Here is an 18379-nt window from a genome sequence, read left to right on the forward strand (position 1 = left end):
TTTTGTTGTTTCTGGAAGGTAGGCATGGCCCCGTGCTTCCTGAGGCACGCCCCCGTGCTTTTTAGTGACATGTGCTAATTCTTTTTGTCGTTTCTGAAAGGTAAGCACGGCCCCGTGTCCAGCTGTTCACTATTTTGTCTTTTCTTGTAGATTTTTTTTGTCTTTTCTGAAAAGTGACTCCAAAAGCACAGCCCCGTGTTTCCAAAAGCACAGCCCCATGTTTCCTGAAAGCACAGCCCCATGTTTCCTGAAGCACAGCCCCATGTTTCCTGAAGCACAACCCCATGTTTTGCTGTTTTCTTTGGTTTTTCTTTGTTTTTTCATTCGTTTCGTCGTTTGAGACTTGGATTCACCTGAAAATACATTTTAACATGATTAGTAGTTATTTTAACTATATTATACGATAGAAGTTGCAGTTTTTAGAGATTATTTGATACTAAAAAGATGTATATTTTTATATACATCAATACTAGATGCGAATAGATGAGGATGAGATACCAACCACCAAACATAAAATAAACATTTAAGCACATAGAGCATAATCATATATAGAGCATACAATAAGCACACATAAACATATATTGAATTGTGTTTTGAATAGATGTGGTAATAAAAAGTAAAAGTGAATAAGGTATACATGCTACCCGCAAATATATAAAAGATGGAAAAAAGGGGTATGTAAACTCACCTTAACGAGTGGAAACAGATGATGAGACGGCAGTAAGAAGTTAAGATAGAGTCTTCAGGATACGTCGACGAAAGTTCCTGGTATGATAACGAAATGGTTGCGAACGGTGATTTAGGGTTCCGGTTATGAGTTTGATATTAGGACTGGACTTGGCGGCTTAGTATGTCTAACTTAGGGTTTAGTGTAGCTAGGTTAAGATGAGTGTGTGGTAGGATTTAATTGTGCTACAAACGTGTTTATATAGAGTATTAGGGTCGAAGACAACCGGTTATGGTTCATTTTCAATATTCTTCTCTTATTTGCTAATTTTTGTAACATCCCCAAAATTTCGATTCAAATTTTAAAACTTAGAAAAGTTGAAGAATCAACAATAAACTCAAAGATATAAAAAATTAAATAAGGAAATAGAATTATTTCATGTTAAGTAAATAAGGAAATAAACACATTCCATAAATAAATCCATTCCATGTAATGGGACAAAGAATCCATCCCACATGGAAAGATGGAAGAAAGTGGAAACATTCCACATGGGTATAAATAAGAAAGATAAAATCCATCCCACATGGAAAGTGAGAAAGAAATGGAAGCTCTTTATAAGAGATGGGGTTTCCATAGTTATATTCTTTTATGCTAAGCATGCACCAAGTGGTCCTAGCGGAGGGGTCCGCACCCAACGTGCAATCGCACAGGCTCGGCGAGGACGAGGACGATGGCAACGGCGACGGCGTTCAGTGCAATGTGGCGCTTTGATGGCGCACTTAGCACTTGAGGTCGCTTGAGAGCTGCCTTAGTATTTTTGAACATTGCGAGTAAGACTCGAACATGACAAGTTATCAAAGTAAAGGGATCAACGTGAAAATTCGGATATCTTAACCCATCGCGATACGGGATGGGCATAGCCAAGGAATCATCGCGTTACGCGATGGCTGTCTCATTAAACCTAAGAAAGGGCGGTGTCGCGATACGCGATCACCATAATTCACTACGTCATCACGTATCGCGTGACGTGGTCTGACAACACACGACGCGTGTCCCCAACGTGGCGACGTGGCAGGCCACGTGTCAACACGTGGCAAGCTCGGAATATAATGAGTCATAGCGATACGCGACGGCCAAAGAAAAGGGACTATCGCGTATCGTGATGGGACCTAAGATCAGCTATAAATAGAAAGGGGTCACGACTTTCATTCGACACACCAAATCCCACTCTTTCTACCTCGGTTTCCGTGCCTCGATCTGATAATCATCACCACGACACCTCGAAGTTCGTGACCGACAAATCCCGACGACCGGCGCACTTCGTTTTGCGTGCTGACCTCGTAACACGTGGCACGCTCTGGATATAATGAGTCATAGCGATATGCGACGGCCAAGGAAAAGGGACCATATCGCGCATCGCGATGGGACCAAGATTAGCTATAAATAAAAAGGTGTCACAACTTTCATTCGACACACCAAATCCCACTCTCTCTACCTAGGTTTCCGTGCCTCGACCTGATAATCATCACCTCGTAAACTGTGCCATATACCAACGACACCTCGAAGCTCATGACCAACAAATCCCGAAGACCGGCGCACCTCGTTTTGCGTGCCGACCTCGTAACACGTGCCGACCTCGTAATGCGTGCCAAGCTTCGAAGTTACGCCAATTAAAGTCTAAGTACGCGACATAGTGTAGAAGTGATGCTCGTACAAGTTAGGCATATAAACTCCGCATACCAGCATAAGGTAGGGGTTCTGCCTAAGTTATTATTTTATTATTATATGGCTAACAACCTAGTCGGGGGTATAGCCTAGACCTTGATCAAAATAAATACAAAGGTTAAGATAAAATAATGTTTCTTTAAATTAAGAAATATAATATACATGAGGGTATAGCCAAAATATGAAACATAAGATTTTATATATATCAAGGTTATAGACAAATAACGTTTCTTCTTGAAGAAGAAACAAATCATAAACATTTCTTCTTGAAGAAGAAACATAGCACATGGTTACCAAATAAAGAGAAAGATTTCATATCTAAATATTTTATTCAAACAAAAGATCAATCAAGGTTTAAAGTTATCAAAACCAGACTAAAGGTCTGTAGCCGGATTAAGAGACGATCCGGGTATTTATGTATAACAACCTATTTTATTATAGGTCAATCATTCATTCATTCATTCATTCACAAAGGTTTTTAAACGAGATCACCACATCATTCAGAATAGACAGTCACAGGTGAGTACGTTAAACCTTTTTCGGTCAAGATAAACGGGTTGTTTATCTTAAACAAAGACAGTCAAATATTTTAAGAGATTACGTGATCTCTAACATAAAGATTTAAGAGATTACGTGATCCCTAATTTTACAAGATAGACAATAAAAGCAACTCAGACCAAGTACACATGTGTCTGAATCCAACATAATAATCTAGTCTATCAATCAAGGCTATGTGGCCGCAGACTAGAGGTCATAATAAAAGTTCTCCAATGGGCGTCAGTTCCCGGAGAACCGTAATTGTGTGTGTATGGCAGTGGCACAATCCCAGAAATAAGAGACGTTTCTGCTAAGTGTGTTCAAAAAAAACTATCTTGTCAGTCAAAGAAAGATTATTAAATGTTTTTAGAGTCAACGATTCACCAGCATATCGCTAACGTATTTTCCCCCCATATTTCAGGAAATAAAGTTAGCACAAGTAGCAAGGATTTTTAGCCACTCATAGAGTTAGATGCTCGCAAGGTAGAGATGACTCAGTTTTTAATTATTAAAATATTGCAAACAATATTTAAACAAGATTTATATAATAAACACTCGCATATTTATTATCCGAGAAGCTTTCCAAATAAACTACATATTTTATTATTATAAATAAAGGTTTATAATCAAATTAATGTTTCAAAAAGTATATTAATAATTTATCATAATAGACTTTCGCTAAAGTCTGATATATTTACAAAACAGGTACCAACTATTGGTCAGACGCCTAGGCCCTAAGTCAGGGTGTGACACTTTTGCATCATCTCAGTGTCAACTTTACTTGTCTTTCATCATTCAACCCATGTTATGGTTCACTCCCCTCGTTCTCCAACATTCTCCACCATTCCATTTTATTTAAAACATAAAGAAATAAAAATAAAAAAATTGATTGAGCGAGGGGCCACCCACCTTTGAAAGGTTGAGCATGACCGCCCTCATTCTAGTCCATCACGCGTGAAAGGAAAGAGGCGACACGATGTTCAAGTGACACCCTTGGAGGACCAAATGGCCACGTACGTAGGACCCTTCACTCTTTTTGAATGACCAACATTTTTATTCATCACCAAGACTCGGAATATAAAGAAGCTAACTGACCCAAAACACATTACACCTCCATGTTGTTTCCACCAAAACATAGCACCAAATAAACATATTACATTTTACTATTAATATTAAAAGAACACCATCTCTTTCATGTGAAAGTAGCCATTTTCGATCTCAATCGTACCCACAAGTATTATATTTCTCATCACATTACTCAACTGAATCAATTTTCAGTTGAACACCCATCCAAATACACCACATCATAATTTGACAAATAGCATGAAAACCTATCGCTTTCTTCTTCAAGAATCTCGTATTATATATTCCCATGACATCTAGGATGCTAAGTTTTTTGTAATTTGCCTTCTTACAATAAATGATTACAATATTAAAAATATATGATGTTGTGGGTACCCTAACCCACTCATGTAATACCAATATCAAGAAAAAGAATAAGACTCAGAAGCCAATAAGTTTTAAGCACTAGCTTCCAAACAAGGAAGCCTAATATTGAAGTTAGGAAGCTTATCATGGCGGCTTCTTAGCTTATTATAAGCTTAGTTGCATTTTGCTATAGTAAAGCTAGATTGACTTAGTTCATAAATGTCAATTAATAAAGTTAGTGTGTTTTATAGAGAATGAAATAGAAAAGGTAAAGAGTGTTTTAATTTTATTAACCAATCAAACATTCTTTTTTTATTCCTTTGTAATCGTCTATTTTATTATGTCTCTCATTCCTGCATGCCAACCACTACCTTAGTTTTTTTTAAGTACTATAAAATAACATTATATTTTTTTCTTCATAATTAATGCTCATTTTTAAATTGAAATAGATATCTTTGGCCTTATTTTCTTTCGTTTTTGTTTTTTTTTTTTTTTTATTTTAAACTTTATCCAATAACATACATATTTTCGTTGACAAATTAGATTGTGCCATGAGGGACAATTCAGCTGATCTTGGCCGATACTTTTATAACTCCGAAATTGATAATAAAAAAGCAAATTTTGAACAACCCTTACTTGACATGTGTCCGAGAGGTTTAAATTAATCTAGCTTATAGATCAATTTTTTTAGTTGTTCGCAAGTAGGCTAAAATGAGATGACGGCCTATATCCCACTTAGACGTGTCAACTCGTGTTTGGTTTAAACGGACTAATTAATAATTTTAATTAATCAAAAAGTGTTGGTTAAGGCTTAACTTCTTTAACCGACTTATCCCATATGACACAATCTCATTGGTCTAGAACTAAGGGTGCCTAGAGAGTTGTCGGCTATAAGCCTATTTATGGGAAAAAGAAAAAAAGTTAATTAAACATGTCTATTGGGCTAATTTTCATATTTTAAATCCACCTCATGGTAAAGTATATAAATATCATGGCATTTAGTTCATTTGCTTGAGCTTCACGCCGCTTAACCCTAATCTTCTTCTTCTTCCAAATATGATGAACACAAGATCCAAAACCAAGAAAATAAGGCAGGAGGATTCCGTTCATCAATCTGGAGCATTGATTGGTTCCAACGATGACTTTTTAACCGAAATCTTTATCTGGCTTCCTGTCATCTCCATCCTTCGCTTTAAATCTGTATCTAAACACTGGCTAAGTCTTGAGTCACAGACATTGGTAACCGACCCAAAGCAATTTGATTATAATTTAATTCATGACGATCATAAGTAGAAAGTTCATATTCTTCGGTCATTGATAAACAATTTGTTGGACAATACTCAACGCAGTTACCACAAAATTAGATAAATATTCCGAAATCAATACCGTAATTAAGCAATCTTTTCTTTCTAATATTAGTTTCCAATTTCCAATCAGCAACGGGCATATCTATAGGACACACACGAACACATGCTTCAAAAGCAATGCGCTTATCAAATCCAAAGTGGATTTGGCCGCGGAAACGATCGGATGTGATAAGTTTTTTCAGGTGTATTGAATAGTTATAGGTAAACGATTCGCGTGTGATAAGGTAATCATGAAACCTTGACCAATATACCTTGCGGCTCGTACTGTTTGTTGGCCATAGTTCATGGACTGAGTTACCATATGAAACATATTGTGAATATCTATAAAATATAAGATACTTGTTTCTTTCTCTTGTTTGAGACAAGTTATGCATATCGAAGTCTTTTTTTTTACAGTGAAAGAAGTTGGGAAGAAGTTGTTAATAATATATTACCTTGTGGGAAATTCACCAACTATTTTTGATTGACCTTTATTTTATATATATGTTACAAGTATGAATGTTTGGTGAAACTATCAAGTTCGAAGACATTAACTTGCTTTAGGTTACTTTAAAAAAAACGATGTAATAGTTAGTCTGCTTTGTTACGATGTTACTTTTGTTTCGATACATGAGACTTAATATGATAATGATAGCATTGCCGTTTTAATAGTGACATGTTTGTGCAATTTATACGTTATGTCCTGACGTTAGTTTGCTTTGTTATGGTGTTATTTCTGTTTCACATCATGCTACAGTAACGCTAGAGTGAGTTAGCTGAGAAAAGACAATTAGGAGGTGACTTATAGTTAAAGCCATCTATAAAGCGATCATAGGGACTATCAATGCCTCCTTATGGGAAACATGAATACACTGTTAACTAAAGAGGGATAACTAACCAGCGAAAGTCAAGCCAAGGAGATGACACTTTAGCCATTAAAGAAGCCTAACTAACATAACCTATAAAAGGAATCCTTTGCACTTGGTATTTGGTAATATTCATTCTAACTCTTCCACTCCCTCAAAATCTCAATAAACTTACTCATCTCTTTATCACCACTCGAACTAGTATCTTATTCTTAAGTCGGAGGCTGATCACATAAGCCCCTCCCCAATATCCCCTCCTACGGTAAGGCTAACAGTGTTGTTGTTCTTAGCAGGTTTAGGAAGCTCTGAGCTGAAAATATCCTACCTTCTTTATCTTTAGTGAACTATATCCTTGTTGAAGAACAATATAAAAAATATAAAAATTAGGATAATATTAAATTTAGATAACATGCTAAACAAAATAAATTATTTATATTTTTTATTTAAACAAAATCTAGTCTAGATGACATTGTAATAAATTTGTGGTGTTTTAGAAAGAATGGAATGGACAAAGTAACGGGTGATTCAATTACCAAACATTCTTTTTTCATTTCCTCGCAATGGTCCATTTTATTCCGCCTCATTCTCGCGTATTAAACACACTTTGCATTCATATGATTCCACGTAACATGCATCTAGTTTTGTTTTTTGTGTTCAATATATTCATGGTACTCTAATTACACTCTTACAAACTTACAAATATCACCTTCATTTTTTATTTTATTTTTTGCGATGTCTACATATAATTGAAAAAAAACCAACTATAACCGAAACGAAACCGAAAAAAACCGAAACAACGGTTTATATATTTAAAAAACCGATGACTTCAGTTTCGATTTTTGGTTTTACCTAAAAACCGAACCGAACCGAAAAATACACAACCCTATTTTTAATCCATCTGATGGTAAAGTAAATAAATATGATGGTATTTAATTTAAAAATGGTATTTATAAATTTTATTAATATTTTCAATGAAATTGGCTGTTATAAGTACAAGTGTTGATTTGCTTGAGCTTCACGCCGCTTAGTCCGCATTCACTCGGTGGGGAAACCCTAAACCCTAATCTTTTTCTTCTTCCAAGATGATGAACACAAGATCCAAAACCAAGAATAAGAGGCATCAATCTGGAGCGTTGGTTGCTTCCAAATATGACCTTTTAATCGAAATCCTTCTCCGGCTTCCTGTCACCTCCATCCTTCGCTTCAAATCTGTATCTAAACACTGGCTATGCCTTTTGAGTCACAGACATTTCACCACCGGGTATGATAATTATAATAACTTTTCAAAATCTCCAGCTGGTCTTTTTGATTACAGCGGCGAGTTATATGTTCCGTTTGATGTCCAAAACCGAAGCACTCCTCGGCCTTTTCGTGGCCTCAATTTCTGCTGTGTCCGTCAGGGTTTCAGTATCCTGCAATCTTGTAACGGATTGCTTCTTTGCCGTAAAGGGTACGGAGATTCACGTAAGTATTATGTGTTGAATCCCACCACCAAGCAATTTGCAGTCTTACCGTCTGTCCCGGGAGGTCAGAGAGTTCGTCAAAGCATCCGTTTTATGGCTTTGGCATTTCATCCAACAGATTTCCCTCACTACAAAGTTGTTTGTATTCGCAATTTACATATTGGTGAGGCGTATCTGTATCAGGTTCTAACTTACTCGTCTGATACACGGAAGTGGAAGGTTTCAGTTGAATCTTTCTCCGTGTATGATCCTCCCTTATTAGACTACGGAGTTTATTGGAATGGATCTATTCATTGGCCTTCCCGTTATCCAATTCACTTGTACTTTAAACTTGATGTTGAACAGTTGCAAACATTACCCTTACCGCCGGAGATGATATCTACAAATTATCTTTTCTCTAAAATGTACTTTGGGGAATCTAGTGGTCATTTGCATTTAATACTTCGTTTTGGCCCAGATAACTTACAGATGAACGTGTATGAGTTGAGCGATCATTTGGGGTGGTTTGTCAAGTATCAAGTAGACCTTGTTGTACTTACCCGTGCTTTCCCAGAGATGTTCCGGTCGAGTTTTTGTGATTTTAAAGTCATTGATGTGGTCATAGGTGAAGAAGAAGAAGAAGATACATTTGTGGTGCTGGTGACCCCTGGGAAGATGATAACCTATAATGTGCATGACAAGAGCTTTAAGCAGATATATAGGGTCGTCAGCTGCTTCATAACTTATCATAGTTACACCAATACCTTAACTTGTTTCTAAAAGACAATTAGGTTTGTTTTAAGTTTTTCGTATTTGGATGTTTGTTTTAAAATTATTAGTTTATTAAGTACTTGTTTTCTGTTGTTAAAAAACATATTTTATTTTGAATTATGAAAGTAGGTTTTTTCTAGTGCTTCAAACGAGTTCAGTTGATTGGGTTTGATTGTTTCGTAATCAATTTGTCTTGCTTGTAACTTGTTTTGTACTTTAATTCAGATTCGGCGGATGGATTTTGAAGCCGCTTTTGGTTAATCCAGAACATAACTGGTGAAGATGTTGCATCACGCATGCAAACATACCAAGATCAGGTTAGGTAAGATCATATAACTGTTGTTAGTTTTTATCTACCGGGTACTAATTGTGGATCAAACTGAAACGATAAGTAAAGTTTTGCTTATTTAGAAATTTGAATTCATTTACTTGCAAGTTTAGATTTTGGCTAAACTGGATTGTGCATATATATGGCGCCTGTTAGTTTGTGTATGTGCATGTATGTTCTGTTAATCGAGAAATGGAAAGTCGTTTACTTGGGATTTATTCTTAAAATCAGTTATCGATACAACCATATGCATATTTACATGTAAAGTAAGGAGTTTCAATAAGCAATTTGTTTTGGTTTTTGTTCTGTAACTTGTATGAGCATGAAGTAAGTCCAACAATAAATCTTATGCATTCCAAACCAATCTAATTAAACAAGTGAAGATAGAAACCAAATCTGGCAAGATCCTTTTCGAGGCAGCATAATAACGGATAACTTTGTTGCAAATTTTTTGCTAGTATATATATTATCTCATAAAGCAAATTTCTTTAATGGCGAATCTTTAGGCGTAACATAAACTATTCAAACACGAGAATCAGTTTGATAGTACACATCTAAATACACCCTTGAATGGAAACAATCAGAAAATGGATACGCACGCAGAAGCCTAATTCAGAATTTGAAACTAATGAGAGAACTATATATATCACAACTGCAGACCCTAATATCATATGTTATGTTGTGTTTGGTTGTGTACTGATTGCATTGGTTTTTGTATATAGACATAACATTGGGTTTTTTCACTTTTTAGTTTTTAGATGTTTAAAATTATTCACCTACACTGTTATATAATTTTATAATAAGCAAGTTTGGGTTCTTTTACATCTTTGACTCTTGAAAGATAAAGTCAAACAACAGATCCTATGTATTTCAAAACTGATCTAAGCAGCAGTCTACAGACGTTGTTTATAGGTTTAGGAATCTCCTGAGGATATCATCCATCATTTACTAAGCCATATTCTTGTTGTAGCAACGATACAAAAAATATAACATTAGGATAACATAAAATTTAGATAAAATGCTAAACAAAATTAATTATTTATATTATTTATTTTAAAAAATTAAGGTAAAATAAATTAATAAAAGTTCATGCTAATTCGTTTTTCTTAAATTTAGAAAATGTTATGAACAAATATCGTTCATACACATATTCGATTTATGTATAATTAGTGCGTATGGCATATTACATATACGTAATTACGCTTTGATATATCGTCAAAATTCAAGAACGAAATCTTACGTTGTTGTACAAACAATGACCCTACCAACCCTTTCTTTGCCAACCGGCATGGACTCGCGTGGGAAGACGATGAGGAAGCGGTGTTGAGCAAGCGTGGATCGACTCATCTGAAGACTCGGTCTTGGGTGACGGTAAACACACCGCGATATTTTGGGTAGAAATACGTGATAAGTTTTTTGAGATAATGGGTCGAGGGCGCTACTGCGGGGATGATTCCGTCTCCAACAAATGAAAGGCAATGATTTTAAAAATGAACCACTTCTCCACAATTCACACTCTCCTTACGAACAACAATCCAAGCGGCACGAACGACGCCGACCTTCTTAAGGCTATGTTGAAACAATACAAGTGCCTTCATGGTCACCACTTCGGCATGGGGATGTTTGAAATTTGGAAGAAATGCACGCGCTCGCCAAAGTGGCATCCGATCCCGACATCTTCACTGCGACCGTCCAAACGGTCAAAAACGTCTACTTCGGCCTATCAATCGTCGTCTCAAGCCGGGTCGGATGCTCGTTCTCAATTTAACTTAAACGAGATTGATCTCGATTTTCATTTTGATGAACCGGCTGAGTTGCCACGTCTGGTAGGAAGAGAAAGGGCCAATGCGGCGGCTAGAGGTGGGGGGTCTTCGTCTAGAACGACATCCTCGATGAGTTCCGACGTGAGCGCCGTTTGACAACTTGGAGCTTGCACTTAAAGAGTTTCGCGAGGACAAAAAAACACTCAAAAGAGGAACTCAAGATAATACACGAAGAAAGAAAAGCGATGCATGCGGAATACAAAGCCATGCATGAAGAAAGAAAGAAGGCTTAATCGGAACAGCAACGAGAGAATGACTTCAAGCTCCTCGCAAAGGATCTCTCGCATCTAGATAATATCACGCGACCGTTTTTGGAGAAAAAGAAAGAAAGAATAATGGCAAATTACGCAAACGATGACTCGGACGCCGAATATTAGTTGTATTTTTTTTTCTATTTGATGTTTTTTTTTTATTTTTTAGTTTAATTAAGTTTGATTTTTATTATTTAGTTTAATATAGTTTGTATTTTATTATTAAGTTATATTAAGTTTGTTAGTTTATTAAATTTATAAAAATGAAAAATTAAAAAAAAATTGGGGGCTTCGAAGCCCCCTCATCATAGAGGGGCATCTTTAGGGTAGGGCTTTGAAGCTCACAGTGCCCACGTGGCGCTGGGGAGGGGCTTCGAAGCCCCTCACCATAGAGGACAACCTTATAGGTGCACAAATAACCCTGAATCCGAAACCGGATATAAAAAAAACCTGGAACCGGTTTTTTTAAACGCGGGTTTATAACTCTTGAACCTGTACCCGACCTTATCAGGCTATGGATAAGGTATGCATTTTAGTACTAAAACCCGAACCCGAACCGATTCTGATTTGTACTCGGTTATACCCGAAAACCCGAACCGGTTCCATGCCCGAACCGGGTTTTTCCAATACCAGAAACCGAGTATTTTAAATACCCAATTTATACCCGAAAAATACACCTAAAAAGTGCAACCTCTTAAAAAAATCCAATCTATACCTAAAAATAATGAAAAAAAAGCCCAAAAATAGGGGTTTTCAATACCCGAAGATAGGGTGTTTAAATACCCAGTTTTAGAATACATGCTTAATACCTGACCCGGACCCGATGTATAGGGTATGGTTTTTAGAGACAATACCCGGACCCGGACCCAATGCGAGTATTACTAATACTGATTTTCCAGTACCTAGTTATACCCAACTCCAATTCCATACCCAAAATCAGGTATTTAAGAAACCCAATTTGTGCACCTCTAGTACCCATACCACTCAATCTTACACTCTTACTAAACAACTTTCTTGGGCTGTTCACATGATCTGCTCATTGTTGAGCTGAGCATATGGATCTATTATATCTAGGGATCTTCAAAACTATTCGAATCCGAATCCATTATATTCGAATTATCCGACTATTTGTATCCGAACTATCCGAAAATTCGGATATCCGAAAATTCGGATTCGGATTCGGATAGTAGTTTTCTGATTTTCGGATATCCGAATTATCCGGTATTTTTATTTTAATAATTTTTAATTTTATTTTATATTAGTATACAAAATCCTAGATCACATATCATATACATATAACATTAACACCTAACACGGGCCTCTCTTTAAAAGATCTGCTGCAGCGCTCTAACACTAAAACAAGATCTGAAGTGAATGCCACCGTCTCCGGCTATCAGTATCACGACATCACAGCACCGCCGTCTCCCGTCGCCAACCTGTCTCACAGCATCATAGCACCACCGTCTCCATCCCTTTATTTATTATCCGTCCCTTCGCCATCCACCATCCATTCAGCCACCCGTCGCCGAATATATCTTTTTCGGATATTCGGATATCCGGGAAGTTTCGGATTCGGATTCGGATAGTGATTTTCGGATATCCGAGAATGGCCCTAATTATATCCATTGATTTATTCCGTATCTCATCGTAATTACTTGCTACGTAATTAAATTAAATATTTTTAAAAAGTGTTGTGCAAAACGTTAGCAAACACTAAAAATATTTAAATTATAGTTATTAACTCTTTTCATATAAATATAACTTTAACTCATCATATTTACAAAATTTATCTTGCTTAAAACTTACCAAAATAGTTAAATAGGCATTTTGAGTACGTTATTCTAATATAGACATAGAACTCTAGCCTACAACTTTATAATCATCTTCATTTGTGTTCAATAAAAATTCGCCATGTAGATACAGCCAGTTAATCATATATGTCACATTTTCGGTGTTGAAGTTTATGGAAAGTCTAGAGCCCTGCTTGCGGTGCGCGCATATAAAGTATATATGTGTGAACCCTCGGGTGGGCAAAAGTAAAATTGCACTAATTTTGACGTTATTTTACCAATCTCGTGAAAATAACGTTAAAGGTGGCGGAAGGTTAATCAGGCATCATGTGGTGGCGTTGATAGCCGAAAGACAAGGGCACATGCACCAATCAGCCGGTGTCCCTGATGATTGAGTGCTATGTGCCTTATGTCCAAGGCTTGATGCAAAACTACTATCGAGCCGGGGGTCTCACCGGAAGCAGCCTCTCTATCCCTATGGGATAGAGGTAAGGCTGTCTACATCTTACCCTCCTCAGACCTTACCATAGCATTGCTATTGGTGGGATATACTGAGTACGATGATGATGATGACAAGAGGACCCTTCTAAGTTCTAACCAACCATTATTTGATACGTGTCTCAAACGGAGTAAATTTAGTCTACAGATCAAGTTTTTTAGTCATATGCAAGTGGACAAAAGAAAAAGACCCGGCATAGTTTGCTTTGCTTCGTTTAACCTACTTACAAACAATTAAAAAGCAGGGCGGACCTACGCCTTAAGCCCTTAATCACAAGGGTCGGCCGTCCCCTGTAATAAAAAAAAGAATTAGTGTTATATACACGAAAAAATCCTAACCGACCCCTGTGAAATTTTGACTTCGACCCCTGTGAATAAATTAAAAAGATAAAGTATTGCCGGAATAAATTTCCCAGGTCATGTTGAGTTGCAGCGGGAAGACGTCTTTTGGGGGAAGTGATGTTGATATAAAGAATTATTATTTTATTTAAACATTTTCTTTAATAAGTACTTGTCTGATTTTTCTTTTCCTCTTGTCTTATTTATATTAATTTCTTTTTTTTCTGTTCAATAATAGTGCATAAACTCCAAAGTAACAAGTGCTTGGGAAACTGTAGGCATACTATTTTTGTATTTCTATTTTTGAATTAACAAGTGTTTATGTTTGATTATTATTCATCTTTTTATTTTACATAAAGATACTATGTATATATGGTTAATAGTTTTTTATTCTGTCATTGTGTTTATATAAAAAAAATATATAAAGTTTGTTCATATTTTTATCACATACGTAAATCGGTGTGTTTTGTTCATTGGCTCGAGGTCTTGTTGCCTTAATGCGTATCGCGATTTACATTATTTTGTTTTGTATTTATAATTTACTTTTGTTTTTGTTTTCTTACGTGACCCGACCGACCCAATGGTGCCGAAAATTTTTAATATTCAGCGATAGACAACTAACCCTCAAATTTCTGACCCCTGTTAAAAAAATTTCTGGAACCGTCATTGTTAAAAAGTTAGAGTTTTAAATAAATACAGCCTACTTAGAATACGTGTCAAGTCATATTAATATGGGTCCTCTTAAACGTTTGTAAATTTGTATAGAAATCTAGGCCAAAAGTAAAACTCTATTTTTTTTTTTGAAAGTAATGATTTTATTCGGTAAATTTCTCCTCAATTCAATTGACGTCTACAGCTTAGTTTTACACATTAATAATCCAGCTGGCCCCAAATCAACCACTCAGTTTACGTCAGTCACCTTATCTCCTTTAATTCTTTAAACCGTAAAAAAAAAGCCACTAGGGTTTCATTATTTACATTTTACACCCAACAGTAAAAGTAAGATTTCTCGTGTTCTGTTTCTTTAATAATTTTCACTGACTCTTATAACATTCGATAGCTTCTAGGTTTTCAGCAAAAAACAAAAAAACATGTCGTTTCACAGAGGTGATCAAGTAGAAGTCTTAAACAAAGAAGACGGTTTCAAGGGTTCATACTTCCCAGCAAACATAATCTCCACTATCTCCAACAAAGACTACATTGTCCAGTACCGAACCCTTATCGAAAACGACGGATCAGGGCCCTTGAGAGAGATCGTATCCGTCGATAAGATCCGACCGAAGCCGCGGGAGATTGTGGCGAGTGAGTTTAGTTTGTCCGAGGCGGTTGACGCCTACACGAACGACGGGTGGTGGGTTGGGAAGGTTATTAAGGTATTGGGGTCGGAATACTTGGTGCATTTTGAGACTTCGGGTGAAAAGATTGCGTACCCGGTTAGTATGTTAAGGGTTCATCAAGAGTGGAACCCCAAGGATGGAGTTTGGGTGATTGGGTCTATTCCGAAAAAGAAGGTATCGTGTATTGACATGTTTATTTAAATGGGTCGTGTTTAGGTTGACGTGTTTGACTTGTTTTATTAAACAAGTGGACCCACTAACTTGTTTAACCCATTGCTTGTTAAAAGCTTGAGTTAAGCTGAGTTTTAACGAATTTGAGTTCTGAGCTTGAGCCCAAAACAAGCTTATTTTATAAATGAGCTCGAGTAATTGGGATTGAGCTAGCTCATGAGCCTAACTAGCTTAGTATTTGTATAAATGTTATTTAATATTTTGAGAAATATATTTTTGTAATAATTATGATATATAAAATTATGATAAGAATTAGTTAATAAGTAATAAACGAGAAGAGTTGAGCTATAGAAATAGAGCTCGAAACCGGCTCGGCTCATCACCTCATCTACACGCCTAATTAACCTCTTTATAACTTGATTACTACCCTCAGCATGCCAGCCTGTTTGACCCTTTAGATGAATTTGTTAAATGGGTCGTGTTCTAGTTACACGATTATAACAGTGTGCGGGTTATGGGTGATGTTTTGACTCGTATAAAAATACTGGTCGTGGTCGGATTAATATTTCAACCCATCAACCCCCCTAACTCGTCAACTGACACAATCGACACATCTAGTTTTTAAGCAACTGTTTATGTGATTCTGATTGATAATCACTTTGAAAACACATATTCAAGAAGGGATTGTTGACTTTGAGCCGGGTCAAACAATCTATCATTAACCGAGAGAAGGTTATTTAACGTCCTTAAACAATCTCCTTGCAAAGGAAGAGTACGAACTGTGATCTCGATAGGATTATGAAAGTTTTGTTGACTTTGTGCAGGGTCATAGATCTTAATGCAGGGCTGGGAATCAATGTCAACCTTTGCAGGTATTTATATCACCTTGGCTGTAAATTGTTTCCTTTGTTTCTTGTTTTGAACTTGAATGTTGTGAGTTTCATTTGTTTTCAGTTACATTTAGTTTGCTGAAAGTAACTAATGTTAGGTTATTATTAGCTCCTGATTAAGTTTCAAATTGATTATTATTTAGACACTCCCTCTTATGAATTGTGTTTAACTTTTTCTATATGCTCTTATGGATCATTATACTGTATTATTATTAATTCTGCATATTTATGTTTGCAAAGAAGTTGCTAAAAATGAATATGTTTTATCTTATTTAATTTGGGAATCCATAAGCTCCAAGCAATGGAAATTGTTTTATCAAACCTGCAACCATTTCTGTTTTAGGGCATCTTGAAGTTCATTTGCTTCCACAAGATTTGCATATTTTTTTAAGGTGTTTTATCAATTTATGTCATATTGTTTATGTCCTCCAGGTTAATTTGAAATCTTTGTTGGAGTGATTGTAGAGTATACAACTATTGGGCTCTTGGCCTTTGACCGCTTTGGTTAGTTGAAAAAAAGATGATAAGATTAAATATAGTTGATATTTAACTTTGTTAAAGGAAGATCTAATGATATGATTTAACAAAAAGGTTTGATCTTTTTTAAGCCTACTACTTTACTGGACTATTGAAGATCTAGTGATCGATATGATTTAGTGTTAAAAGAACCCAGGCGGCCAGGCCCAAGCTGGCAAACAAAACTATTTTGGCTTGGCCAACCAGGCGGTTCAGTTTAGTTTTTCAAAAATCGTACTTGCGTGTCGGTTCAAAAGTTACATCAAAGCCAGTCGAACCGGATCATGAAAACCTAGTAATGTATTTACTCCTGTAGGTTTACAGATCAATAGTTAATTTGTATTAGTTTGTTGTTTGGGCCTCTCATGAAATTTAGACATGTTATTTTGGGCCATAGATGACTATTGTCTAGTCTTGTATGAGTGGATAAGCTTTTATATGGTTGTGTAACTTTATAAGTTGGCTGTTCATCTTTTCAATTTTGATTTTTATACGGGAATTAAACTCTTAACCTCTTATTCTATACCCTACTCGGAAATGGCCCAACATTCTATGTGCTATTGATTATACACATGTGTAGATATACATTAAATGCATGTAAATAAACATGACAACATTTGGAAAAGTATTCAAGTTAAAGTTTCCCAAAAATATGAATTAGAACCATCATAGGTTTAAGGTGGTACTTTCACCATAGCCATACCTTGTCTAAAGAGTGGCATGTTTTTAACCACCATATGCTTGGTCATAGTACAATTAAAATTGTACACAAGACTATAGTCAAAGTATGCTTGTCTAGGATGTTTGTCAGTTTGTGTTACACACATAGCACCGCTAAATAAGAGTTTTTTCCCTATGTAACCGTAAAGTTTCTTCTTAATACACACATAATGTAAGTGCTACAATTGATAGTTATACAATTTCAAAGTGTTGTTTTGTCTATACTATATATAATACATCAAATAAAGGCAAATTAAGACACTCATTTTTAAGTAATTTACAACACTTAAAGTAATGAGGTACATGTGTTAGTAAGGGTAAACATGTCTTTTAAACACAGTCCATTCAACTTACAAGTTTGATCCTTCATCTTTAACCATATTATGTTTTTAATTTAACTTGTAAACTAACTTCTCACCCATGATTTTTAAACGACTATAGCCTTTTCATACGTTAATATTTTTATAAACAAATTGCACCATAAAAACGAGCATTTTATTCTCTTTAATTTGGATATGATATTGTTGTAATTTTTTTCATTTTAAATAAATTAATATGTTACGTAGGGGTGTTCAGTGTCGGTTTTGATGGTTCTTAAGTTAAACTTGTGAGTCAAACCGTTAATACTGATTTTTTGTCGTCCAAAACCAAAATCAACCATTGAAAGTTGAAACCGAATCGCTACTAACGGTCCGACTCCAGTTTGGTTTCAAAGTTTAAACTTTAATAATAAATTTAGTTTAAATTAATTAATAATTTAAATGTACCATCAATTTTAACTAAAAACCAACATAATATGATACTTGAGATGATCATAAATAAAAAATGATAATTTTAGCCACATAAATGGTAAATATTAATGAAAGATCTATGACGTGAAATAATAACAACAAAGATTACAAAAGAAATCATATTGCAATTAGGTTAATTTACA

At 35.7% G+C, this 18379-nt stretch overlaps 2 protein-coding genes across 2 annotated transcripts; both read left to right on the forward strand.

Annotated features, from left to right (window-relative positions):
• Positions 1 to 7651: 7651 nt before the first annotated feature.
• On the forward strand, positions 7652 to 8791 carry LOC143621670 (F-box protein At5g07610-like). Its single transcript, XM_077093024.1, has one exon. The coding sequence runs from the start codon at positions 7652 to 7654 to the stop codon at positions 8789 to 8791; it is 1140 nt and encodes a 379-aa protein (XP_076949139.1).
• Positions 8792 to 14842: 6051 nt separating this feature from the next.
• On the forward strand, positions 14843 to 16351 carry LOC143621726 (protein AGENET DOMAIN (AGD)-CONTAINING P1-like). The gene is made up of 2 exons (XM_077093059.1): positions 14843 to 15322; positions 16144 to 16351. The coding sequence occupies exons 1-2, from the start codon at positions 14903 to 14905 to the stop codon at positions 16156 to 16158; spliced, it is 435 nt and encodes a 144-aa protein (XP_076949174.1). The 5' UTR covers positions 14843 to 14902; the 3' UTR covers positions 16159 to 16351.
• The last annotated feature ends 2028 nt before the right edge of the window (positions 16352 to 18379 follow it).

The sequence above is a fragment of the Bidens hawaiensis genome, unplaced genomic scaffold (genome assembly GCF_021521415.1).
Source record: "Bidens hawaiensis isolate Kalapana, Puna unplaced genomic scaffold, B.hawaiensis_p1.1 tig00002935_1, whole genome shotgun sequence".
In the NCBI taxonomy this organism is placed as follows: Eukaryota; Viridiplantae; Streptophyta; class Magnoliopsida; order Asterales; family Asteraceae; genus Bidens; species Bidens hawaiensis.

What these genes read in the sequence shown, in the direction of transcription:
- LOC143621670 (XM_077093024.1), top strand. Translation starts at nt 7,652, where the DNA reads ATGATGAACACAAGATCCAAAACCAAGAATAAGAGGCATCAATCTGGA.
- LOC143621726 (XM_077093059.1), top strand. Translation starts at nt 14,903, where the DNA reads ATGTCGTTTCACAGAGGTGATCAAGTAGAAGTCTTAAACAAAGAAGAC.